The sequence below is a fragment of the Aquila chrysaetos genome, chromosome 26, assembly GCF_900496995.4.
Source record: "Aquila chrysaetos chrysaetos chromosome 26, bAquChr1.4, whole genome shotgun sequence".
NCBI classification, from domain to species: domain Eukaryota; kingdom Metazoa; phylum Chordata; class Aves; order Accipitriformes; family Accipitridae; genus Aquila; species Aquila chrysaetos.
Genome location: NC_044029.1, coordinates 17458270 through 17484227, shown reverse-complemented (window position 1 = coordinate 17484227; position 25958 = coordinate 17458270). Strand labels below are relative to the sequence as shown.

Genomic DNA, 25958 nt, shown 5'->3' with positions numbered 1-25958 from the left:
AGTTTCAGGGCAGCTGGGGGAAAGGGAAAGGGGTTGTGCAACCTGAGTCACACCTGACTCCTTTTGCAGGTCACTCCCAAGCTTAGAGCCTGGGACCTAGGAGAAGCGTGGCTACCAGGTCTGTGAACCGCTGCGCTCGACTTCTGGCATGCGCGGCCTCATCTCTGTCTGCAGAGCTGGCAGCCAGCTCATCCTCCGCAGCCCTGAAGGGCCGAGCCAGGTGCCAGCTCTGCAGGCAGAGAAAGAGGCTGTCCCCACCGCTGTGGGAGGCACCCAGGAGCAAGGGCACGCCTGGGCCACCTCTCCCCTTTGGTGACTCGCCCCGTGCTCCCAACTTCAGCTCTTCCTGCCCTTCTGGACCACGTTCTTGCCCTCCTCACAGCCCCAGCTTGGCAGGGAGGGCCGCGCACCATCGCTCGCGGGGCTGGAGTCCGTCCTTCTAACGCCGACATTGAATGTGACCGTCTGACAGGGCCAGCCCCCACGCACGCCACGCACAGCGGTTCAAGGGAGCAGCATTTTGGATGGCCTCCCGCCCTGTTGTTCTTGTTTCGCCCATGAGCGGCAGGGAGTGCCCCGCACAGGGGTGCCCTCGAGAACAAGCCGCATCAGAAGGGGCGGCAGCAGGCGGGCGAGGACGGTGGAGGCCAGACCCCCTGTGCTGAGGGCCGCGGCTCTCCCCCGCATGCCGCCATGCCCTGGCCCCTCCGGGTCCCGGCCGCTGGGCACGCCGGGGCAGCCGCGGCCCCGCTCGGCGCGGGGGAGGAAAGCAGGGGAGGAAAACGGGGTCCCCGAAGGACACATCTCCCTTCTAGCCTCTGCCCTGCCCGTGCGGCTTGGCGGTGCCGGCAGCACGGGGCTTTAACTTTCCCCGCCGGATCGAGGGCCTTCTGTCACCGTATCGCCGCCTCGCAGCCCTGTCCCCTGGGGGCACCCGGCCACCATATGCCGGCTGCGGGCCGCGGGGCGGGGGCCCCTTCCTTCCCTCCCTCCCGCCCGGGCGCGCCGGGCCTCCTAGGCCTCCCGCCGCGGGGCAGCCGGGGGAGGCGGGCGGCGGGGCCGGCGGGAGGCCTGCGGGCCCGGCCCGCGGCGCGGCGGCGGGCGGTGGCCGCGGCCGCGCTCCCGCCCCGGCTGCCGGCAGGGCGGGCGCCAGCGGGTACGAGGCGAGCGAGGAGCGGAGGCGGGCGGGGAGGCAGGAAGGGAGGGAGGAGAGAGCGGCGGCGGGGCGGGGAGAAGTTTATTCTCGGAGACACCTCTCCAGGGCGCGGCGGGGGTGCCGCCCCGCCGCCGGCAGCTGCTCGGGCTCCGGGGCTGGGACATGCGCCTCCGCGCTGCCGCCCGCGGTTAGTCACGGCGGGGCGCCGGCCCCGAGTCCCCACCCAGGCAGGCGAACGCGGCGACACGAGTAACTAGTGCCTCTGGCGTACGGACCGAGCGCGGTCGCCTGCCTGCCTGCCTGCCTCCCGCCCACCGCCCTCTCCCTCCTTCCCTGCCCCTCTCCCGGGTGCGTGAGGAGAGATAACAATGGTGGGGCGCAGCCGCCGGGCCCCCGCCCTCGCCTAGTGGAAGCGGCTGCCCCGCGGCCAGCGGCGGCTCCTCCGCCGCCCCGCCCCGCCCTGCGGCGGCCCCGGGCCGCGGACCGCGTTGCTGCCGGCGGCCGTGCCTGGAGGCGATGGTGCCCGCGCCGGGGTTAGTCTGATCGCCGCCTCCCCGCCTCGCCGCCTCCGGTGCCGGCGGCGCTCCCGCGGGGCCAGCCGCCCGCCGCCGCGCTCGCTCGGGCTTGCGGCCGTCTGAGAGAACTTGGGAGCCCCTCCAAGAAGAATTCAAAGCAAGGAGAAGAAGGGGGAGAAGCGGAAGAAGCAAGCGGATAATGTCAACCCCGAGCAGATTCAAAAAGGACAAAGAGATCATAGCGGAGTATGAAAGTCAAGTGAAAGGTAAGCGCGGGGCGCGGGAGGCGGCTCCCCGGCCTCAGGGGCGCGGGGCGGCGGCGGCGGGAGAGCCGAGCCGAGCCCCGGCGGCGGTCCGGCCGCCCCGCCGGCCCCTTCCCCAGGCTGCGGGCCGAGGCCGGCCCCGCCGCCGCCGCCGCCGTCCGGGCGGTCCGTCCCTGTTGCCTGAACTTCGGGGCGGCGGCCGCTGCCCGGCCCCCCCCCCCCCGCACTCCGAGCGGCGCCGGTTTGTGTGAGGGGCCGGCGGGGGTTGGGGCCGGGCGGCAGCTGCGGCGGTGGTCCGCTGCCCGGCCCCGGCGGAGCACCATCCCTTTCTCCACCGACTTCGGTAACACCGGGCGGAGGGGATAAAAAAAAAGAGGAAGGCTTGGCAGTTAGACTGAGGCGAGAGACAATAGTAAGCCATGCCCCTTTCTTAAGGCACATGGCTGGTGTCCCCCACCCTCCCCTCAGGGCTGTAGTTTCTGTGTTGCGCCGTAGAAGATGGCTAATAAAGAATTATCCTTGGCTATTGAATGAGCCCGTTCAGCCATCCCAGGAAGTATTTCAGCCTCGCATCGCCCGGCTGTATTGCATCCAACTATTGTGCCGAGGACAGTGCCGGCAGACCCTGCCTTGAGCCGCCAGCGCTTCCAGACCCTCGAGTTTCCTCTCCTTGCCTAGCGTTTTCCCCTCTGCCAGCGTCTTGGGTGGAAGAGGGGATGGGAAAGTAGCGGCATGGGCGGTGGGGTGTGGGTCTCACGGTGCACATCCTTTTCTTCTGGGTGCTGTCGGGGAGTATATTGCATAATACAAAAATTGCAATAAATCCAAGCTTTGAGGATGGCCACAAACCTGAAATGCAGCCTTAAAAAGCGATGTGACACTCAAACTCTGTTTATTAAAGTGACTGGGGTGGACCCTCCTTGATGCTGCCTGCGGTCTGCGATGTGCAGAGACGGAGTGTCCCCCCATGCAGGTCTGTGGGCTTCAGGAGCCCTCCTGCCCCATGCAAGGGCTGCAGACCTTCAAACTGAGGTGTCTGAAATGGGGTGGGAGGAACCACTCCTCAGCTGTTCAAAGATTTGTTGACTTTCTGTAATTGCACAGTATTTTTTTCTCTTACTTGATCCTGTGAGGTCAAATTTTCAAGACAATTCTTGGAGTTTTCTTGGGGTTTTTTTCTCTTAAGAGGAAAGAGAGAGTTTTTGAGTTTTATTCTTCCTAAGCTTAACTTCTTGTGAAAAATACCTGTCACCGGTGAAAGTGGTTTTGGGTCCAGGAAGGGATTTAGTCTTGAAATAAGAGACCTGCTAGATAGGTGGGTAGTGAGGGGTCTTCTCTGAGCTGGCAGGTAAGCCATGCTTTAAGTGTCTGTTTGACATGGGCAGGGCTGAGACAGCAGTCGTGTAGCTGGTGGATTCACTGCCATTGAGCCCTTGGAGGATTGGTGCTTCTGCCTTTATGTGGAGATGGTGCAGATTTGTCTTGATCACAGAGCAGAAAAAAATGTTCAATATCCTAAGCTCTTTGCAGAGCATGCAGACTGTTCTTTGCCTCCTCCTAACGCAATTGTTACAGGCTGAGCTTTTATTAACTACAGCCAGTTGCTATATAAGCCGTTCTTTTCTTTTGAATAATGAAGGAAAAATACCATGCCCTTCAGCTACATATATTGGATTGTTTCATAAACAACAAAGATTAAGGTAGAAAGCACCTCTGAGAACTTGGCTCTCCTCTGGTGCCATGGTCCCCCATTGTAATTGCAGAGGGAGGTGGCATTTGTAAACATAGCTTAGTAGGAATTTTGACTTGCTTTGCTCCTTTGTGGTGGTCTGGGGTGTGTACAGTCTGGTCCCAACTGTCTCGCCTGAATTGTTGATTAGCAGCTGTTTGAAAAAGTACGCTGGGCTAGAAATTGTAGCCAGAAATGCTTTTCCTTTAACCAGCATCACTACAGCTGTATTTCAGGTGGCAAGAACTGTCTGTACTAAGACATAATTCTGCTTGATGCTAGCTCAGTGATACTGTAACAAAGTAGTGATACCATTGTGTGATACCTTGAAAATCTTTTTGATATTGGGGGGTTCAAGGGCTAAGGAATCAGTCCTAATTAGCCAGCAAGGTAAGTTTAAGGGAATGTAAATGCAGGAAAGGCAGGTCCCTGTATACTACCTGGAATTTCATACATTAGGATAGGAGAAAGGGTGTGGCCAAAATGCTTTCACTGCTTATGATTTCTGGTGTTTGCAATGGCTAGCTGATTTCTCACTGCTGACATGTTTAGTTGCCTGAAGGATTTGGACAATTTAACAGCAAACTAGCCATTTGAGGTCCTCTGGACAGGAGTGTGCAAAGGGGTGTAACACCACATACATCCCTTGCCTTGTTATGAGATTGCATTGAGCCTAGCATGCTGAACACCAGTGTTAGTGATTCAGAAACCATACGACTGACGTGTGCATTTGTAAATCCTGTCGTAAGAGGTCTGAATATTGATACTGGAGAAAAGAGGGGCCTCTAATGTACATGACTTGTAGGGTATGTATATGGTGCCATATTTGGAAATGAGGATTTAACAGTGCCATTCTTCACATAGCTTTTCTGCTCTTAACTCCTCAAATAGGAAGCAGTAACAGATGTTAATTGTTCTGCCTGGTTCTTGGATGGTGTAAACTGACATCTTCTCCTTGGACTTTTAGCAGTATCAGTAGCTTGGCTGTTGCTTTAGTGGAGGTCATACAGGAACAGTAGAAAGCCTGCAAATGTTACCTGTTTGTCAAGCTGAAGTGGACAAGGTACTTCTGACTTGTTGGGCAGAACATCTTACTGCATTTTTTTGCAGCATCCCTGTTCTTCAGCCTAACTTCTGTCAAGAACTATCCCAATTGTAACAGTAAGGGAATTGTATTCACTTCCCTGCACAGCATATAGAAAGCAGAAGGAAATTTCTTAAGGGTGTCTTAATACTGAAGTTAGATCTGTCTAGATGGATACCTATACCCATTGTTTTGGGGGATGTAAGGATATTATGATGACATAGGTACCTTAATTTCTAGACAGAAAGGCATGTGGTAAGTATTGCTTGCTTCTGTAACTCTTACTGGTTGGAAGTGAGCTATCTTGATACGCTGCAGTTCCAGTATGACCTTGTTACTTGATAATTTTGCTGAAGCGCCTACTTCTCAGCAATGTTTTGCTTTCTAATTCAAAAGCTTTAGGAAAGGCATGAAGAGCTTGTTTATTCAAGAACACTTTGACAGTTCTGAGGAACGATTTATATTATTGTTAAAATGGCTCAGGCAACGTGCCTTGTAGACTTTCTGCAGAAAGTCTATATTGGATTACTGAGTAAAATCACTTCTTAAAATATCCCTGATCATCCAGACTATCAATTGTATGTGTTTTTTCTGAAGAATGTGATAATTTTATAGGCCCTCTGAAATCATTAGAGGTAGGTTTCCTACCAACCTTGCAACTGGGGTGGGGGATACGACTAGAGCTAGAAAGTGGAGGGAATCCTGTTTAAATGAGCCACAGACTGGTGGTGTAGTTAGGAGTTGAGCTATTAACTTTCTGATACATGACCCTACTTAGATTTATACACAGCATTCCTTAACTCAAAGCTCAATTGACTGTAGTAGCCTATTACTATCATACCTTTTGTGTTCTGAGGACCAGCTGTTCCTTGGTACTGCTGGTAATGTCAAGTAGCATCTGTTGATAAAGTTACTGAGCAGTCCACAGTAGCGAAGAAATACAAGAGCATCCTCTGATGTCCATGTGGGTGTCTCGGGTATGGTAAAGGGCTGAGCTAGTGAGATCTTGAATACCTGCGTCGCTTCAAAAGTTTATCCCTCTGGAGAAGAAATGTGTAGTAGTAGCAGAGGATCGGGAATGCTGCTCAATAGCTTTCAGATCATTCAAGTGTTAAACTGGCATGTTTACCTTCTTAAGACTTGTAACTGGCCTTCCATGTGCAGGAGAAGTGTGCTTTGAATAGGTAAGCATTGTGCTGACTGATATCTGGGCCTGTCTATTCAGTGAGATCCTCTGTATGGTTTGAACTGTTGAGGGTTGTTGGCGTTTGTCTCTTGGCCTTCCTATGAAACTGCATCTCCAACCCCAAAGCACTGAGGGAAGACCTACTTAGATACTTCCTTTTTCCACCTTCCTGTTCCAGTTGGAAGTGAGTGGAAATATAAGCCCAAAAGCAGCTTTGTGAAGGGAGACACTTCCCTAAGATCAGTGTTTGTGTGGTCTTCAGAACAAAATACTCCTATTTCCCACCAGAAACAATTTGTTAGCACTCTATTACATTGCCTAATTAATTTCTATGGAAAATGAAAATTCTAATTTGTGAAACTGAATTTCAACTTACTTCAGATTAAAACAATCTAGAATTAAAACAACAGAAGCCTTTCTGAGTTCTGAAATACAAATTGGGTTGATGTTTTAGTAAACTTACCTGATAACTATTTTGAGAAAAATCTTATAATGAAAAATTTGGTGCCTTGGATGATGCCAGAATTCTCAAGTTTTACTTTGAAAAATTCTGGTGAATGGATGCCAGTTTCCAAAGTTCAAGTTTATCAAGTGTAGTTCACTAGAAATGTTTCTGATCAAAGAACTTGACCACAATAAATTTTGTTTTATACAGAAAGGATATTGTTCTCCATGCTGTTTTTCAACTGGAGTTACACATTGTTCAAGTGATAGGCTAATGAAGGATAGTTCCTTACCTTTTTTCCCTACTACTCTCCTCCTGCTCTGTGATCCTTCCCTTCAGAGTACAAACTTCAATTGTCCAGGTAAATGTTAATAAGTTTGTAGCTGGCTATGCAGCTGGAAGGGATATCTGCAGGTTTAATTGTTCAGTTTATGACTGAACTAACTTTTTTTTTTTTTTTTTTTTTTTTTCCTGAACCTACATATTCAGTACTCTTATTCTTCTCACAGCTTTCTTGGAATGAAAACTAAGGAACTTGTTTTAGTTCAGTGCTGTGTGCCAAATTATTTGGGGGGTGGTGGGAGCCCTACAAAAAGCCTACTTCCCAGAGGTCATGATTGAGGAACTTCAGCGGTTTGGGCCTCTTAGTCTTTCTATGTAATTAAAGAAAAAAATGCCTTTTCTTGGTACCTTTTTGAAAATATAGCTGAGAGTCAGGAAAGTAGACTTTTTTCCTGGTTTGACCACACACTGCACCTGGTGTCTCCCAGCACTGCAGTGAAACTACGTTTATTATTTTACTTGAATTTAAAGGTGAATAAAGTCCTAATTGCTACAGCACACATAAAAGGGCAAGCAATGAATGGACTGTCTGACCACTGGTTCTTTCTGGCAATATGGCAATCATAATGCATACTTAATGTGTATGTTTTATGTATACCTGTGCTTTTTTTGTTAGTCTCTAAGAAAGCTTTTACTCGCCTCTGACTTGGAAGCAGTTTGGATCCTTTTACGATCACTTCTTTGGGGCTTTTTCTCCTTTCCAAGCATACTTTCTGTGCAGTTTCACTGTTGCAGAGCAATGCTCTAAATCATGCTAAGGTTCATTTAATTTCCTGCCATTATCTTTTATTGGTCACTTTTTTATGAACTGAAGTCCTAGTTGCTAATAAAATTAAACTTACAGGTTTGAAATAGCTGCAGTAAGACAGAATGGGATCTGAATTTCATCTCGTTTTCTGCCTCAAACTTCACTTGGGTTAGGTTTTGCCCTTTGTGAAAACTGGTCTCCTTGTCAGTCAGAGGTGATGGACGGTGGCACTGGAAAAAAGTTGGTCAGTGCTGTTGAGATGGGATAAGAAATCCTGTGCTGACCATACACAGCCTATTAGAAATCACTGACTGTAACTTGACAGTGCAGCATATCTAATCTCTGTTTTGGATAGGGCTGGACGTGGGGGAGAGCACAAATGGAGACAGGCAGGTGTCAATGGAACTCCTGTGGTGCTTGTTCTTCCCTTTATCTTTTTTCCAAGCCCTTGCTACATCTAGCTGTCATGCTATCCCACATCTAACCTTTCTAGTTTCCCTAGTGGAAATTAGTGCTACCTTAACTTGTATTAATCCGTATTAGAGTCTAATCTACTCTTACTGCTCAGCTTTCATGGAGCAAAATAGGCTTTGGAGTGTGGGGGTTTGTTTTTGTGTGTGATCAATTAGTCTAAATGTGTACCAGGGCTCCTTGTGCCCTGCCCCTCTGCTCCCTGCAGGTTGTAGTCTCATGGCAGCATTTCCTCTGTGACTGGCTTCTCCCACTTTGCCGTTTACTGACCCGACCTTCCTGGGACTGCCCTGTGTTCTCTGCTCTATCTGGGCTGATCTGATCAAGTGCTGGCCATCTCCGAGGCAAGGCTGGCTGACCTTGCTCTGTGCTGGTCAGTCCAGGAGCTGCAAGTCATGAATAGCCTGTTCTGCCTGAAGTTACGTTATGTCTTTTCTGTCCCCACTTCTTGTCTCTTGGGCACCGTGCCAAATACCCTGAGGTTCAAGAGATTGTGGGGGTATGTATATATGTATGCATGTGGAGGAAGAGCAACAGTTGAAAACTGGAGGCAGTGGTTGAAGGCGCAATGGCTGGCATCACTGCTTGTGTACCACTAGCAGGGATGAGGCTGGTGGGCTGTGCAGTAGCAGATACTTGGGATGAAGCACAGAGGGCCATCGCCGAGAGCATGGGATCATCTCCTGGGTAAGAGACAGAGCTGTCTGCACAGGAAGACTGCTTGCTGCATGTGTTTTACATTACCAAGACTATATCTGGCACCAAAACCAAAGGAGTTGGTTATCACTGCTCTTTTTCCTTTGTTTCCTAGACTTAAACAACTGCAGGCTGTTCAGGCAGTTTGTGTGGCGGCTTAGTCCTGTGGGAGTGCTCTAAGACAAACAATTCACTTTGATCTGTTGTAATGGGAGCGGTAATCCTGAGGCACCACTTCCGCAGGAATCTACTGTTTCTGCAGCTTGTGGAAGTTATCTTCTGGTAGACACAGAAGTGTGTCACAAGTCAGTTATAGCCACCTGGTAGGCTAAAGGTGGTGTATTAAGTTTTACCTATGCTCTGCCCACTAATCCATTTTGTCCAGGCAAAACGCTGGTATTCTCAAGCCATTTTCAGTTAGCTACAGCTTAGTAACTGAACAAGGAAAATCTCTTCAATAGCCCCTTCCCTGTCCTCTCTTCATGTCACTATTTCTCAGGCATATAGCTGTATGAATTTCGAGATGCAGTATTCAATCTTGCATCATACAACCCACTGGGAACCTGGATTTTACCTGTTTGATAAATCCTGAGATTGAGATGCAATCACTTTAAGGAAAATGAAGAATGTTTTGGAATTAACCCCAAGTAAATCTAATGTTCTCTTTCCAAGAACTGGCTTGTATGTGGACATGGCCATGACTTTGTATTACTCTCTGCTAGTCAGTGAGTGCAAACATTATAGTGAACAGTTTGTCTTCTCTAGAAGGAGAAAACGCTTGGTTTTGTTCATGGTTGCACAATAAAATAATCCTAGCTCTAGGTGCATGTTAATGAGGTAGGTGTTGCAGGTAGGAAGAGAAGGTGCTCTTCATAGTCTTTCACTTGAAACATTTGGGCAAGAAAAGGGCCCAGCCTCCTACATCAGAAAAATCTCTAGGAAACAAACACCAGCAAAACTCCTAAATGGTCTCAGAAAATACGGTGGAGAAAGTGTATGCTTTATGATTTGACTCTGTAATAATAATTTCTGTGAAATGAGTTAAGGATGACCTGTGTCATTAACTTCTAACTCTATACAGTGCAGGACAGTGCAGTTAATCTGGTTTTAATGAAGTCCCTCTGAAGGTGTGTAGGTACTTGATCTGCATTTACCTTGATCATAGCATCTGAGGGGTTGCTTTTAGTTACAGAGTGGTGAGAAGAGAAAAAAAAGCTTTTCTTTGTCTATAATTTTTCTAGAAGAAGTTTCAGTAGAACTTGCTTAGAAGTGTGATCATGGATTCATCAGTTAGAATATCCCTGTTAACTTGTTATGTTATCTATTATTGACCGATAAAACCTGCTTGAGTTTCAGTTGCAACCTCCTGAGACTTCCTATTACACATGTAGAAGTGCTGACAAGCAGGCAAGAGAGCTGTATTAGCATATTAACCAAAATGTTCTCAAAATATACTAGACATAAAATTATTTTTTTGTTGTGAAATAGATGTTACAAAAAATATAGTTAGAACACTTATGGTGTAGTATTTCTTGTTATTGGGAATAAAAAGCAAATGCAGCTGGCTTCCCGGATGATGACTTCCAGGAAGTAATGATTGTAACCCTTTACATAATTAGCTGTTGTGGGAAATGTAACTGACTACTGCAGATTCATGTAAATGGACTGTCCAGACTCCTTAACTGACTCAGTGCTTACTCATCTGCATTTCTCTGCGTGTACGATCTGCTAGCAGTTTGTTGGTGCTGTCTTGTGTTGGGAGTCTTGAAGATGCTGCTTTAGGTATCAGAAGTGGAGTGGTGCACACTTTTCGCTTTGCCCTGTCTGCGTGTTAAACTAAATAAGGAGATGTGCTGATCCCCTTTCACTTTCCAGTGTACTTTCTTGCATATGGTGAAAGAAAACAGTCTCTACTGTTCTAGTTGGTTCCAGGGTATCTGCTTCCTGAAAATCATAGGAATCTGCTCATGTTTACAAAGTACAGAGTACAGCAGAAGTCTAGTAAGATTCAGTGATAGCTCTTGTATGGCTCTGTTCTTTCAATAACCTGTCCTCTTTCAAGCCTTGCTGTTCTCTGCTTTTCCCCTCTGACTTTTAAGAGAAGATAGGATAAACAATCTAAAGTGTTAGGTCAGAGGCAAGATAAAATAAGTGTTCGTTCAGTACCAAGATGAGCAGGCATCTGAACCAAAACTTTCTAACTCAACAACTGAGTTACCATTTTAGAAAGTAATAGAGAAATTGAAAGGATTAAAAGTCACTTAATTATTTTTTTATATTATAAAACAAGAAGATTTATTATTCTGCTTTTACTGCTGAAAAACCCAAAACTTTAGCCTTTCATTATTAACTTTTTTTTTTTTAAGATGCCAACTATCCAGTAAAAAAATCTTTTAGGAAAGATTATAAGATAGGATTGCCTGTGGTAACAGCAGACTGGACTTGATGATCCACACAGTCCCTTTCCTTAAAGTTTTATAATCCTGGTAGTTCAGGGCACTGTGTCAGACAGCTGTCTAGTGCCTCTAGTCATTGTTCTCCTTGCTTGCTAGATACACTGCAATACATGCCTCTGTACCAAAACACTCTGTGACTAGGTTGATAGGCATAAAGTTACTCTTATTCCTTTGACAGTGTTTATGCAGGCATTCAAAAGGTATACTAAAAAGGAAAAAAGTTCTTACCCTTATTACAGGATACTTAACACACCAAAGTTGTTATAAGTGTTTAGATGGCACAGTGTGCTGTTCCTCTGGCAAATCACTAATTTGATGATTAGTAGAAAAGAAAGTATATAAACTCTTGTTCATAGGTCCTTGTGTATGTGGCAAATTGGTGTCTGCATTCTTGGCATAAATAGTATCAGTTCCATGGAGCACCACTGTGTAATGGAAAGCTGGCTTGTTTGGTTTGTGTTGCAAAGGGATAACTGGTATGTTTAAGAGCTTGATTTAAGTTAAGCACTTGATTTAAGTTTAAGAACTTAACAACTCTGCTCTCTTTGCTGCCCAGCAGACTGCTTGAGGTTAAGACCCAATGTAATAGGGTTGTGTGTGTTATGTTGCCTTTTTTTTAAGGCTGCCTTAATGCATTTGTGCCTTCCTAGTTTCCAAGTAACAGTGCATAGAATTAGTGAGATTCTTGTCATGACGGAAAATAGAACAAAAGCGTTAACCTCCTCAGATACCCTTGCACTGAAGTCACAACCACGTGCAGAGTGGGACGAGGTCAGCTGTGCAGAAGACATGAAGGAGCCCAGTGCAGGTAGCAGGTCCCCACCTCCTAGGGGCTCCTCTCTCTCCTCCCAGGGTGCTGTGGAAGAGCCTGGTGGCAGCGAGTGCTGTCGTGCACGCCTGGCATTGCTTCTTCCCCAGCAGCCTGCTATGAGCAGTCTGTGGGCATCTGCAGCTGAGCTCATCGGATTATCATCAACAGTATTGTAATCCTTTAATTGCCAGCCACTTCTGATGCCATGATGTTGTAGTTGTGGGTCAAATACCGTGCTTCTTAAGCAGTACTCCCACTGCTGTCTTTAACTTTACCTGTGGGATGGTGGAATACACTACCTCTCACAAACTTGATCATGTGGCCATATTGAGAAACAAGCAGCCAGGAGCATCTCGAACCATCCTGTTCCTTGTATCGGACTGAAGTTACTGACCTTCACTGGAGTCTAGACAGACAGCTCTCTATCAACAAACTTGTTTAAGTCAGAACCTGTAAATTGGGAATATGGAATAACATGTTACTTTTTCAGGTTTCTGTTGGGCCTGGGAGGTTATGGGGTGTGAGAGTTGGGAGTTTTATTGTTTTTCCTCCAACCCTCCTTTGAGACTTCTTCCTGCTTCAGGTGTCTTCGGCCAAGGTTTTAATGCATTATCATGATAACCATTCTGAATAAAGGCACCTTAGGGAAGCATGATATCTGGTCTTGTGGAGATGTTTCTGGTACTTTTAAGTAAAGGAAGAGTATGTAAATGTTAATGGAAAAACTGTGGACAAGAAAAATGGTCTGTATTTGAGCAGGGCTCCAGTGCTACTTCTACATGCTAACATAGCAGAGCAAGTGGAAGTGAATACTGAATTATGTGTGGCTTTGGCTGACTATACCTACATACAGAAAACTGGGGCACCTTTTCCTTATGAAACTGCTACTATGTCTAAAACAAAATCTAGGGAAGTATAGGTATGTTGCAGTAGGCTGCATTTGAACATGCAGTACTGAGAGGCTGGTGAAAGAGCAAGGATAACTCTGACCACCAAAGACCAAGTAGCTAATGTGCATAAAAGTTGCTTAGCAGCTTTTGCCTGTCTTTCAGAACATCTCTGGGAAACCTGTCTGGACAATCCCTGATAATTGGTTTGATAATGCTGAACAAGAAACCCCTCTTTTTCATATCAAAAGGGCAAAATCAATGAAAATAAGAGCTGAAGTGCAATTCCTCCAATAGGTACCACCCTGACTAGCAAAGTAGTGGATTACTGGTGGGAGGGGATGGATTGGCAGAGGGGTTGTTCAAAGAGATACCAAGTGCATGCCTTGCTGGTGGCCCACCAGCCAGTTCAGTATAGCTCTGTGTTGTTCCCTGGTGGTTGCAGAATGGCCTCTGTGTAACGGGGGAGGTCTCTGCTCAGGCCTTTCAGGCTACAGCAGCAGTTTTCACACTCTTCCATATGGGCTCAAAGAGGCTTAGGGTGAAAAATATCCCATGGGATTAAATCCATAAAAGAACTCTAGCTCCTGTGTTTGCCTTTCAGATGCCATGTTTAGTTCATCTTTGGCTGCTGTCTCTCTTCAGAGGTGTCTGTGGGTATGTTTATGTGACTGCATATACTGGCCTACATGTTTATTCTGCAGACTGTTTGCAGGAGTTATAATTTGAAACACAGCATCTCACTAACATAGCTCCCTTATTTATAGACCAGAAACTGCCTTGCCTCCAGCTGGCAGAGGCAAGAGACAAGTGTTGGCCCCATCCATGCTGATGTCATCTGAGTTGCCACCAGAGAAGACCTAAAAATGTTAGCTGCTTTTGCTGAGCCGTGTGAAAATATGTACGAAATTGCAGCATTAGTAATCTGATCAATGCATCCTTCCTAGCGATCAGAGCATTTGCATGAGGAGTCTGGTTTCACACCTTGCTACCTTTATCTTACTCAAAATTGAGTCTTGAATCCAGCTCTCCAACCTTGCAAGTGATTGCTCTGAGAACTAGGGAACAGAGTATTCTGGGGGAAGTCTCCCTGTTTTCTTGTTTGTTGAAGCTCTCCTGCTTTTTCTTAGACTTAATGAATATTTAATTATTTACAGAGTGATTATGAATCCATTGCCTGGTAGACCAGTCACCTGAGAGATACAAGTCGCACTACATATTCCAGCAAGTGTGTGTTCCTGCTCTATTTCTTTTTTAAAGAAATGGAAAAGGGGGAGGGCTGTAGAATTGTGATATTTGTGTGACCATTCTAAATTAAGAATACTTACTTTATTAATCTGGAGGGAGAAGTATTCGGAGGATACCTTATTTATTCATTGCATGTGGTCATACAGTATACTTGTAGATATTGGGCTTGGGTGTATTAACATGCCTATTCTTTACTTGTACTACTTCAGCTGGATGTGGTGAAGTCAGGTTGTTTGAACAGCTGTATGCAAAGTACTGTAGCTCAGAATCAGGCAAGAAGATGGAAATGATGGAAATGTCCAAATTCTTTTCAACTTAATTTAAAAAGGGGATTTAAGAAGACCCTTCAGGTATGTTTCTGAATTTGTGCACTGGCATATTTTGTGTTGGAAAGAACAATTTGTTCTTAGTTCTGTTCTGCACTCCACTCAGTTACCCGGTAATTTATCTAGCTATTCATTTGATTACTTTTTTTTTTCAATTGTAATTGACTGTTGTATTAAATGAATGGCTAATGCATCCTGAATCAGTAGCAGTTCCTACTGGATAAGAAGATGCTTATGAGCTTATTAAAGATACTGTAAATAAGGAGATGGCATATATATGAAGACTTAATAGAAACTTCAGTTCCCTAACTAAGTATTTGTATGTAATCTGTTGTTTTCTCGGTTGTAACATCTGACTTGCAGAGCACATGCTGTTTATGTTATGTGGCTTTGTTTTTCCTTAGCATTGCTTGTGTTAGGATATTTGAAAGTGAATTTAATTCCAAATAACTTTTTCTTTTTTTTTTTTTTTTTTTTTTAAAAAACAAAATCTCTGCAATTACTTTTTTCTCAGTTCATAAGGTACCAGTAGTATGTGAGATCACGGGATTTAGCGATGATGACTACCTCTAGTTGAGGAACCTCTGCCTTGCTTGTAGGTCTATTTGGAAGAGAGATTTTTTAAGTTACAACTTGCACGTTGTATAGTACAGTTGGGGATTCAGACCTGTTATTAGGATCATATGGGTCATTATTCCTATTACAGTGTGTTTATAACCTTGGAATTACCCCTTTGAATCTCATCTCAAAAGTCTGTGATTTTGGGAAGACATACCTCTTCTGTAGTTCTTGTGCAAATAGACCTGATTTAGGGACAAACCACTTTTGGTCTCTCCTTCTCCAAGTCTGGGACAAGACCCTGCTCTAACATGGGCAAGAGCACTTAATTTAAAGTGAAGAGAGATCTTAATTTCAGGTGACTGAATGCACTGACAAGAGTCTCCAGAAGTGACTGAAGATAGCCTTACTCAAATCAAAAAACTAAGTTCTGAGTTTCTTGTAATTTGATGCAGATGTCACAATGCTGAATGAGTATCGATGAAACTGGCATTTCCATTTGTGAATTTTACTTTTCCTATAATGGCTAAGATTTTTGCCAGCATCTGGTAATTAGTCAGTCTCCTTTACTTTTATCTTGTGGTTTCCCAAGTGGTGAGGTGGGCCTTGCTGAAGCAGTGCCCCACATGGATGGGGTGGAGCTGGAGCTGGTAAGTGCTGCTGAAACTCCTCAGTTGTGTATAGACATGTCAATTCTCTCTAATGAGCCTTGGCTACAGGAAAAGCTTGAGACCTACTGCTGTAAAATTTCAGTCAGTTAAAGCATTAGGCTTTCTAATGTGTTCAGTGCTCTGAATAGTTGCTAACGAATGCAGGGCCGGAGGGATGAATGAAGTGGTATTGCTCTTGCAAGCAGTATAGTAGCTGCCGTGTGTGTCCTGTTAAGCACAGCCTTGTTTACTTTACACATATGAATTTGTTGACCTCACCAGAGCTCTTAACCTTCCTAGGGCTACTAATCTCCATAAATGTCTGCAGGATTGGCCTTAATTTTGGCATGGAAATATGCAAACCGAATGAATCAAACTGTGAGTCATCGTTTTTTACAGTAAAATATTCTGACCCAGTCTCACAGTCCACATGCCTGTCTGATGCTTGCCTGAGAACTTGTAGGATCTGACCCATGCTTCAGGAATCCTGACTTCTTAAGTGTAGCAGAGACTGTTCTGAAACAAAGGAAATGTAATGCAGAATATACTGAACCAAAGCCAGAACTATCACTTGATTTGGATGCAACTCTCAAAATTAATGTAGATTGCGGACAGGATTATGCACACATTACAGAATGTTTCAGTAGTGCTCAAGATGCCTTGTGAAAACTGTAGTGGAGGTGTTTTCAATTTACTGAGTATTGTTTTCCTTTTTTTGCATATAGCTTAACTAAAGTATGGTACAATAAAATAAACTCACTTTTAAAATTTATTGGAGGCACTGGATTGTGGAGCTAATGCAGATAAATTATGTGAACGTCACTTTCATGTCTGCACTATAAAATGCAAAAGCAAAAACATAGTAACCACAAGGGTCTTTTTGATATTTTAATCTTTTAAACCTTTGAAATGTTGGTGTGCTTGAAAGGGCTTCTAAATCCATTGGTTAGTCTGCACTGTCTCATATTCTGTTCAAAATCATAGCAGATAAAGGAAGAGTGATCAGAAAGCTTAATGCAGTCAGAGCATCATGACCTGTTATGTAAAGCAACATTTGGCAGGGCCTTCCCAGCTGCTGTAAATGAATGTTAACAGCATTTTATCGTCTGCTTTCACTGTCTTTATTATGTAACCTGAATGTTTATGACCCTATTAATATGTTTAGCTGTGAAATCGCAATATTGATGGAATGAAGGTTCCACAGAAGATTGAATGAAGAGAATGATTTTTGCCTCATGAACAAAAGTTGCGTTAATATTAAAAGGCTTTGAGTTCATATTTCAAAGAAGTTTGCTGAATTGCTTTACAGATGTGTGTCATGGTTTAACTGCAGCTGGCAACTAAGTCCCACCCAGCTGCTCGCTTGCTCCCTCCCGGTGGGATGGGGGAGAGAATCAGAAGGATAAAAGTGAGAAAACTCGTGGGTTGAGATAAAGACAGTTTAATAGGTAAAGCAAAAGCCATGTGCGCAAGCAAAGCAAACCAAGGAATTAATTCCCCACTTCCCATGGGCAGGCAGGTGTTCAGCCATCTCCAGGACAGCAGGGCTCCATCACGCCTAACGGTGACTTGGGAAGACAAACGCCATCACTCCCAACGTTCCCCCTTTCCTCCTTCTTCCCCCAGCTTTCTATGCTGAACATGACATCGTATGATCTGCAATATCGCTTGGGTCAGTTGGGGTCAGCTGTCCCGGCTGTGTCCCTTCCCAACTTCTTGTGCCCCCCCCCGCCCCAGCCTGCTCGCTGGTGGGGTGGGGTGAGAAGCAGAAAAGACCTTGACTCTGTGTAAGCACTGCTCAGCAGTAACGGAAAACATCCCTGTGTTATCAACACTGTTTTCAGCACAAATCCACAACATAGCCCCATACCAGCTACTGGGAAGAAAACTAACTCTACCCCAGCCAAAACCAGCACAATGTGTCATACTCTTTCCCTAAACATTGTCATAGGAGAAGCACTTTGGTGACAGGATAGTGTTGCTGAACATTGTGTGTGTCTGTGTGTGTATAAAACACAGAGCACTAACGAGAAAGTAGTAGTTTTTGTCTTTTTTTTTTTTTTTTTTTTTTTTTACTTTTAATGCAAGTCCCTGAATCCATAATGATGATTTCTGTAGCCTTGAACAAACATAGCAAACCTGTGGACCGTAGACCAGACCCAGTTTATCAGAATCACCTCATCCAGAGAGTTGCTCCAGGTAGGATTTTGGGGCAAGCTGTGGGCCATGTTGTTATTACAATGATTTTTAAATTTTTTTTTGGTGACCAAGATCTTGCTTTCTGCCCCACTTCCTCACGACCCTACGCGTCTTCCTTCTGTTGTGACTAGATATACTGTTGTCTTGTAACCTGAAATGCATGTCACGAAATTAGGGTATGTGTGCACCACATTGTGTGGCTGGGGACCGGTTGCAGATGCTGTTCCATTACTGAATGCACACTTGCCTGTATCGTGATCGTACTTGGAATGTGTGGGAAGGTAATATGCTTGGTCAAGAGATGAATGAGGAGCTATAATGCATTTCCCTTGGGAGCCTCTTAGATTTTGTTGTGCCCCCAAACAGAACTGAACACCACCATCTCAATAGACATCTGCAAATTTCTGGCAAAATGATGTTCAGAGGCTTGACACTGTTGTGTTCAGTGGCTCCCACCTATGGAATTTATAAGTGATGTTGGTATCATCAGTGCTGCTTTATCATTCTGCAGGATAGATAGCTCAATTAGCTACAGGCTCATGTCTGCAGGTTGCCTACAAAAAGCTGAGCTGGAAAAGTAAGTTTTGCATTTATTTTGAGTGGGATGAGGTTGTTGGTCACTTATCTTTGAGTGCAAAATCTATAGCTTGTCTGGAAGCTGCTGTCCTACATGTCTTGCCACTGATTACCAGGGCTAGAGTTTGAGAAATGCAGCTGTTTGCGGAGGTCCCTTTTATTTGCAAAAGTCTCATGGGTAGTGGTACATATCCTGTGGTGTGTTCTGACACTATACCTAGTTCTGAGTAACTCTGTCACTTAATGGTCTCTATTTCCAGCCTCTTCACAGTTCACACCTCGTGGGCTGGTACAGGAGGCAGCTGCACATGACTGTAAGTGTACAAAATGTTAGGAATGTAAGGATAAGTGGGTGCAGGGTGTGGAGAGTTATGGTCAGGAAGAAAGTTTAGATTAATACATATTTTTTAATAATATTTTGTCCCCAAGCCAGTTTGTTATAGTTACTGCAGAGCTCCAAATGGACTCTCTTCCCTTGTGGGGATTAGATGTTTAAATATGTGTTGTTCTTCTGGGCAATAGTATTGAGCAGTCAAGTAAGGTTCATAATAGAACAAAGAAACCTTTAAGTAGGACAGGAGTTTCAGTTGCATTATTTTCTGCTTTGTGTAAGAGAAACTTGCATTAAATCAGATAAATAAATAAAACAATGGATCGGGTGGAAGAAGTTTGGAAGAGGCACATCTCTTTACAAAATTAAGTGCTGTGTTTATTGTAAACCGGTAATTCTTACTTGGGAAGCTCTTAAAATAAGATTACCCTTCTCCACATCCCTGAGCATCTGAGTCAAGATATTTTAAGGAAATATTTTGCAACTTATTCAGTGGTTTGGTTTGGGGTTTTCTGGCTCAATTCAATTTTTCATACAGGAAGTACCTTTATTGCAATGTAAAATTAATAGCAATGTTTATACTGCTATCATATTTTGGTTTTAGGTCTGGACATGCATTGTAATTGCTTTCTTCCCTTACTCGTCTTTGTATTTAGTTTGTGTGATCTAAATACAATGTGGTATTTCCTTTAAACATGAACAACAACAATAAATCCTTTCTGGTCTGTTCTGGGGTGTACATTGCTCTGTGTTGCCAAGGCCTTGAAGTTAATAACCTTCTGCGCAGCCTCAGCAAATTGCCAGTGTGCAATAAATTATAAAACTGAGACCTTTAAGAGATAGTATGTAGTAGCTTCAAGGGTTTCTTGATTTGTCTCTGAAATGACCTTTCTCAAAAACACAAACTATAGTCTCCTCTCCCCAACAGACACTGGTAAGAGGAAGCCTAGCAGATTTGAAACTGGTTTTCTTTTGCACTGTCTTATCTAATGTTTGCTGGCTTATTAGGAGCGATGAGACAATGGAATAATTTCCTGTCTTAAATTAGTTTTTTAAAGGAACACCTTAAAAAGATGGTTGTGATGAAGCTTTGGCCATCTGTCCTGTGCCTGTCCTCTGCAGTTTAAATGCCAAATCCAACAATGACAGAAGACTGGTGTTGTCTGGGAAACGATTGATTCTACTCCTTGTTTGGGTGCAAGAGCTCTCGGACATGGCTCAAGATAGTCCATTTCCCTAATTATCTATCTCTTTGGGTATTTTACAGCCTCCTGCTCTTTCCTACCTAGTGAGTGCTTTCCAGAGCAAAATCCATGTCTTTTAAAGGACCGAATCAAAACTTGCTAAATTCAGAAGAAAGCTACTGTTGTCTTCATTGGACTTCTGGTCAGGCTTTTGGAGAAGAAAGGCATAGCTCTTTGCATTAAATAACTGATGTGATCTTCATTGGTCAAAATTTTATTTTGTGGGCTGTTCTAGAAGTATAACATTCCAGTTTTATTGGGTGAACAGTGAATTCCATTTTAAGTGCAGAACACAGTGCATCTTAATAGTGGAGGTGCAAAAGATACTTCACAATAACAATATACTCGGAACTTGTTTAAATCTCCTGCCTTGACCCATGCTTTGTGTCCCCTTTGCTGCATCCCATATGAGTAATTAATTTGCAGAATAAAGCTATTGTCCTCCTTCCCCTTGGAACACCCTCAACTGGCATGTGGGATCCTTTACCAGGAAGGAGAGACAGGGACATTGTGTTGCATTTATAGAGTGTGCTACTAAATGACTCTTCCTGTTGCCTGACTTGATCATGACTGGTACTTGTGTCTGTCACAAGGATCAGTACGGTAACCTCACGTAACTTGAGAGTAGAAATTTAAAAGGGTCTTTTTTTCCTGAATATCAGTTAGTGCCCATTGCCTCTTGTACTTTCTCTGGGCATCACTGAGAAGATTCTGGCTCCATCTTCTCTCTTCCTCTCCTCTGTCCCCCATCAGATATTTTTACACATTGTTAAGATCCTCCTTGAGCTTTCTCTTCTTCAGGATGAACAATCCCAGCTCTCTCAGCTTCTTCCTGTATGTCAGATGCTCCAGTGCTTTAATCATCTTTGTGGCCCTTTGCTGGACTCACTCTAGTATGCCCAATGTACTGGGGAGCCCAGAATTGGACACAGCGCTGCAAAGGAGATCTCACCAATGCTGAGTAGAGATGAAAAATCACCTCCCTCGACCTGCTGGCAACCCAGGAAGCTGTTGGCCGCCTTTGCCACAAGGGCACATTGCAGACTCATGTTCAACTTGATGTCCCTCAAGACTTTTTATTGCTAAGCTGCTTCCTAGCCAGTACTGTATACTGCTGCTTGGGGTTATTCCTTTGCAGGTGTGGTACTTTGCATTTCCCTTTGATAAACTTCATGAGGTTCCCATCTGTCCATTTCTCCAGCCTGTCGAGGTCCTTTTGAATGGCAGCACAACCATATGGTGTTTCAACTGCTCTTCCCAGTTTTGTATTATCTGTAGATTTGCTGAGGATGCACTCTGACCAATCATCGAGGTCATTAACGAAGATGTTAAACAGTACTGACCCCAGTATCAGCCCCTGGGGTACACCACTAATGACTTGCCTCCAGCTGGACTTCATACAGCTGATCACAAACCTTTGAGATTGAGAGTTCAACCAGTTTTCAGTCCACCTCAGTGTCCATTCATCTAGCCCATACTTCTGTCAGTTTTTCCATGAGGATATTGCAGGGGACAGTGCTGAAAGTCTTAGTAAAGTCAAGATAGGCAACATCCACTGTTCTTCCCTCATCTGCCAAGCAAATAATCTCATTGTAGAAGGCTATCAGGTTAATTAAGCCTGATTTTTCTTTCATAAATACATACTGACTATTTGAAATCACCTTCTTGTCCTTAATATGTTTGGAAATTATTTCAAGAATTACTTGCTCCTTCACCTTCCCTGGGATCAAGGTGAAATTGGCTGAACTGTAGTTCCTGGATCTTCCTCCTTTTCCTTCTTGAGAATAGGAGTCACATTTGCTTTTTTGTAGTCCTCAAGAACCCCTCCCAATAGCTATGACCTTTTGGAGATTATCAAGAGTGGCCTTGTAATGGCATTAACCAGCTCTCTCAGCATTCATGGGTGCGTGCCATCAGGTCTGGTGGACTTATGTATGTCCAGTTTGCATAAATGTTCCCTAGACTAATCCTCTTGTACCAAGGGTAAGTCTTGCTTGCTCCTGACTTTCCCACTGGTCTCAGGAACCTGAGATTGCCGAAGGCAAGTCTTGTCACTAAAGTCCAAAGTGAAGGTGGCATTGAGTACTGCTGCATTTTCTCTGTCCTTTGTCACCATGTTCTCTGCTCCATTCAGCAGTGGCCCCACATTTTTCCCTAGTCTTCCTTTTGATGCTGATACACTTGCAGAAGCCCTTCTTGATGCCCTTCATGTCCCTAGCTAGATGCAACACCAGACAGGCTTTGGCTTTCCTGACTTTGTCCCTGCACACTTGGATAGTGTCTCTGTATTCTTCCTGGGTTGCTTGTCCCTGTTGCCACCTCTTGTATGCCTCCTTCTTATGTTTGAGTTTTGTCAAGAGCAACTTGTTCATCCATATAGGCTTCCTGCCACTCTTGCTTGACTTCCTGCTCATCAGGGCAGACCATTCTTGAGCTTGGAGGAGGTGATCCTTGAAAATCAACCAGCTGTCCTAGACCCTCTTCTCTCCAGGACAGTATCCCATGGGCTGCTAGCAGGTCCCCAAACAGACCAAAGTCTGGTCTCCTGAGGTCCAGGGCTGTGATCCCGCTATTTGTCTCATTCCCTCCTCATAGGATCTTGAACTCCACCATCTCATGGTCATTGCAGCCAAGACTGCTCCAGCCTTCACATTCCTGGCCAGTTCTTCCTTATTTGTAAGTATGAGATCCAGCAGAGATCTCCCCTCATTGGCTCCTTGATCACCCTTGTCAAGGAGCCATTATCAGGGTGCTCCAGAGACCTCCTGGATTGCTTGTGCTGTGCTGCTCTTCCAACAGTTATGGGGATGGTTAAGGTCTCCCATGAAGACTACAGCCTGCAAACATGAGGCTTCTTCCAGGTGTCTGAAGAAGGCCTCATATTCTACTTCCTCCTGATTGGACATTATATAGCGGACACCCACCACAGTGCTGCCCATGTTGGTCTGCGCACTAATACTGACCCATAAGGTCCCAGCTGGCTCGTTGCCCATCCCAAGGCAGAGCTCCATGGATTCCCACCATTTTTGCACATAGTGGGCAACTCCCTCTCCTCCCTGTCCTGGCCTGTCCTTCCCCAAAGAACCTGTATCTGTCCATTGTAGTACACCAGTTGTGGGAGCCATCCTGCTGCATCTCTCTGATCCTGATGAGACTGTAGCCCTGCAACTGCAATCAAACCTCTAATTCTTCCTCCACACTACAAATGTTAGTGTACAGGCATGTCAGAGAGGTATCCCAGTCATGCTGATTTCACAAAGTGAAGTCATGCTGATTTCACAGGTGTGAGCTTCCCCCATTGGTACCGTTCTTGTAGGTACTTTCTCGTTTCTGTGCATACACTTGAGGTGGTCCCCCTTCAACCCTGTTTTGTTGATTACAAGGTCTCCCTTGTCCGCATTACACTGGCCCCTTTGCTTCTCATCCTGGTCTACTACTTCCTCACTGGATTGTGGTTGTCATCTTCCTCCCCTGTTGTTCCAATTTGAAAGCTCTCCTCACCAGGTTGGCTGGAGATCCTTTTGCCACCAGCTTACGTGGGATTGGGGTACAGGGATTCTTATTATGTGATGGTGGCATTATGTGCTTAATGAAGTAAAAAATACATTGCATGAGTGCATTCAAGGACTCTACTGTAAAATGACTTGGTATATTCTTTTACCTTAGTTACTAAAACTTTCCTAGCCATCTCATGCAGACTTCTACTTCCTCCACCCTCCTGCCTTCTGGACAAGCAATGGGGAAAATGTTGGGGGTAGTTTTTGCTTGAAAGTGTGTTTTTGTTTTTAAGAAGCGTTTTCTTTGGAAATGAAAAGCAAATATGTTTCCATGACCCCAATCAGTTGAAATTGCCTGAGTCTTCTAACAGCTGTCTTGAAGCTTGCTTTCAGCCTGGTAGAGGTTTCTATGCAAAATGGCACTGCTTACTCTACCTACAGGAGAAAGAGGAAGACCCAGGAAGCTTTCCTGATGTCCTTCTGTGTAATTGATTTGAGGTCTGCCAACTTTTCCCCTGCTCACTCACCCAGACACACAAGGGGGTACAGAGAAAGGGGGTGGCCTACAAATTCAGGGGAATTTAGGCATTGATTGCTGTCATGTCTTGATGGATTTCTGTGTTGCTATTCTGGAGACACTTTGTCATACCAGGGCAGCTCTAAGACTAGCTGGCTCTGCTGCCATTGGGTAATTCCTGACACTGTTCTGTCCAGGAAGAACGGAGAAGAATGTGTTGTTTGTAAAACTCCCTGTGACTGCTTTTCAAGTCATCTGTGTAGATTAGGAGATTTTGTTTGTTTGTTTTTCCCTAGCTCTAATTTAAAATCAGTTCCTCACCTTGATCCAAATAGGACGGAACACGTCGTGAAGATGTACTGGCAGCAAACATGTGCTTATGATGGATGGATTTAGGGAGCTAATTAAATTTAATCCAACTTAGATTACATAAAGCAATCAGGAAAATACTACTATATAGCTAATTAAGTCTGGACTGATACTAAAGATTTTGTGAATTAACCTCTTTGGTTAAGCAATGATATTACTTTTTAAACAAACCTTGTACTGAATAGTTCTAGAATAAGTTCTGCAGGGTGGATTTAGGACAAGAATGTCACTAGGTCAGTGACACATCTGACTATAGTCTTTGCAAGAATTTTCTCTGAGAACAACGACAAAAAAAAAAAAAGTGCATCTTCCATCTTAATTGAACCCTTGAAATTCGTGCCTACAAACCAAATGAAAATGGAAACTTTATACATCTTGTCAGCAAATTGCAAGCTATCAGTCACAGCTACAGATGAAAGCTAGCACGACCTACATCTGTCGTGTTGCTACAATGGTGCTGGCATTACAGTTCCATTGTTTAGGTTTAGGGTCAAGCCTGTTGAGACCTCTTTTTATTCAGCTTTGAATGTATCCATTTTCATTAAGTTTTTCAAAGCCATATGAAAGACTCAGTAGGGCAAGATGTGGCAATGTCGAACCTAAGTTAGTCTTGCAGCTATCAAACTGTCTTGTAGTCACAGATGGTCACTGTGATTGTCCACACCAGTCTACCAGTGAAGCTGCTATTGAAAGGGCACAAAACTGATGATACAAAAGGACGCCTTTTCTCCCGCCAGTAAATGAGGCTACTGTTGCTCTGAGCTGGCATTGTCGGAGGTTTTGTGCAGGAGAAGAATGGCTGTTGACAAACCAGTTTCCATGCTGAAAAATGCCACTCTTATTCCTAAACTTAGAGATCTTTCCTTGGGTGAATAACTCTCCCTGACTAATATTGGAGTGGCATTTTACAAACTATTTTCATTGATTATGTGCGTGATGGCTGTACTGGGAAGTCTAATGTTGACAGCAGTAAATGCAAGCTTGTTAACGTGCTAAACAAGGCGTGCTTCTGTTTCGTAATTCCATTAGAGGAAAATCTCTTTGGCTGTACACTGTTAAAAACATCAGGGACATTAATTGCTATGTTTCTGTGTTTAGTCCTCAAATGTTAAAGTGTCCTTACATAGATTGAAGGAGCTCGGTCAGTTGTCTCCCCGAGTTATGTAACTTGGTTAACAAAGTACCAAATATCTTACTCTTCATGCTATAAAAATGTAAGGTTTTAGGGCTAGTAAGTAAATCTTCCAAATCCTCCTTATTGACAACATGAATGTGCTTTTTGTTTTGTTTTGTCTTTAAACAGAACTGCTTTTTCCAAGTGTTAACTACCATTTTCCTCCTTTTCTGGTATGGTAGGGTGAAAGCCTCTATGCAAATGACTTGCCTGTTTGTTAGCAGCCTGGCGAAGGTTCTGGTGAGATTAAAATAGTTCTTGCCTGAAAGAACAATAAAAAGCAATAAAGCTGATTCCTGTTGTATGGGATCTTTTGTGGCCTCTGACAGATCAGTTTACTGCTGGCGAGGGAACCCTTAAAATTCAAGTGACCACAGTGGTGAAATGGATGCTTGTTCCTGGACAGGAAATATCAAGCATCTGTGGAGACCAGTTGAATGATTCACCTCATAACATTTAGAATTCGTACTTTAATAACTA

At 44.5% G+C, this 25958-nt stretch overlaps 1 protein-coding gene across 2 annotated transcripts in view; it reads left to right on the top strand.

Annotated features, from left to right (window-relative positions):
* Positions 1-1227: 1227 nt before the first annotated feature.
* Positions 1228-25958, top strand: part of SRGAP1 (SLIT-ROBO Rho GTPase activating protein 1) — a 156797-nt gene continuing 132066 nt past the window's right edge. Inside the window, exon 1 of one of the 2 annotated variants that reach the window (XM_030002838.1) lies at positions 1228-1937. In XM_030002838.1, the coding sequence (XP_029858698.1) occupies positions 1871-1937 (67 nt within the window). In that variant the 5' untranslated portion in view covers positions 1228-1870. The remainder of the gene's footprint in view (positions 1938-25958) is intronic. The other variant, XM_030002839.1, reaches the window with a different exon arrangement.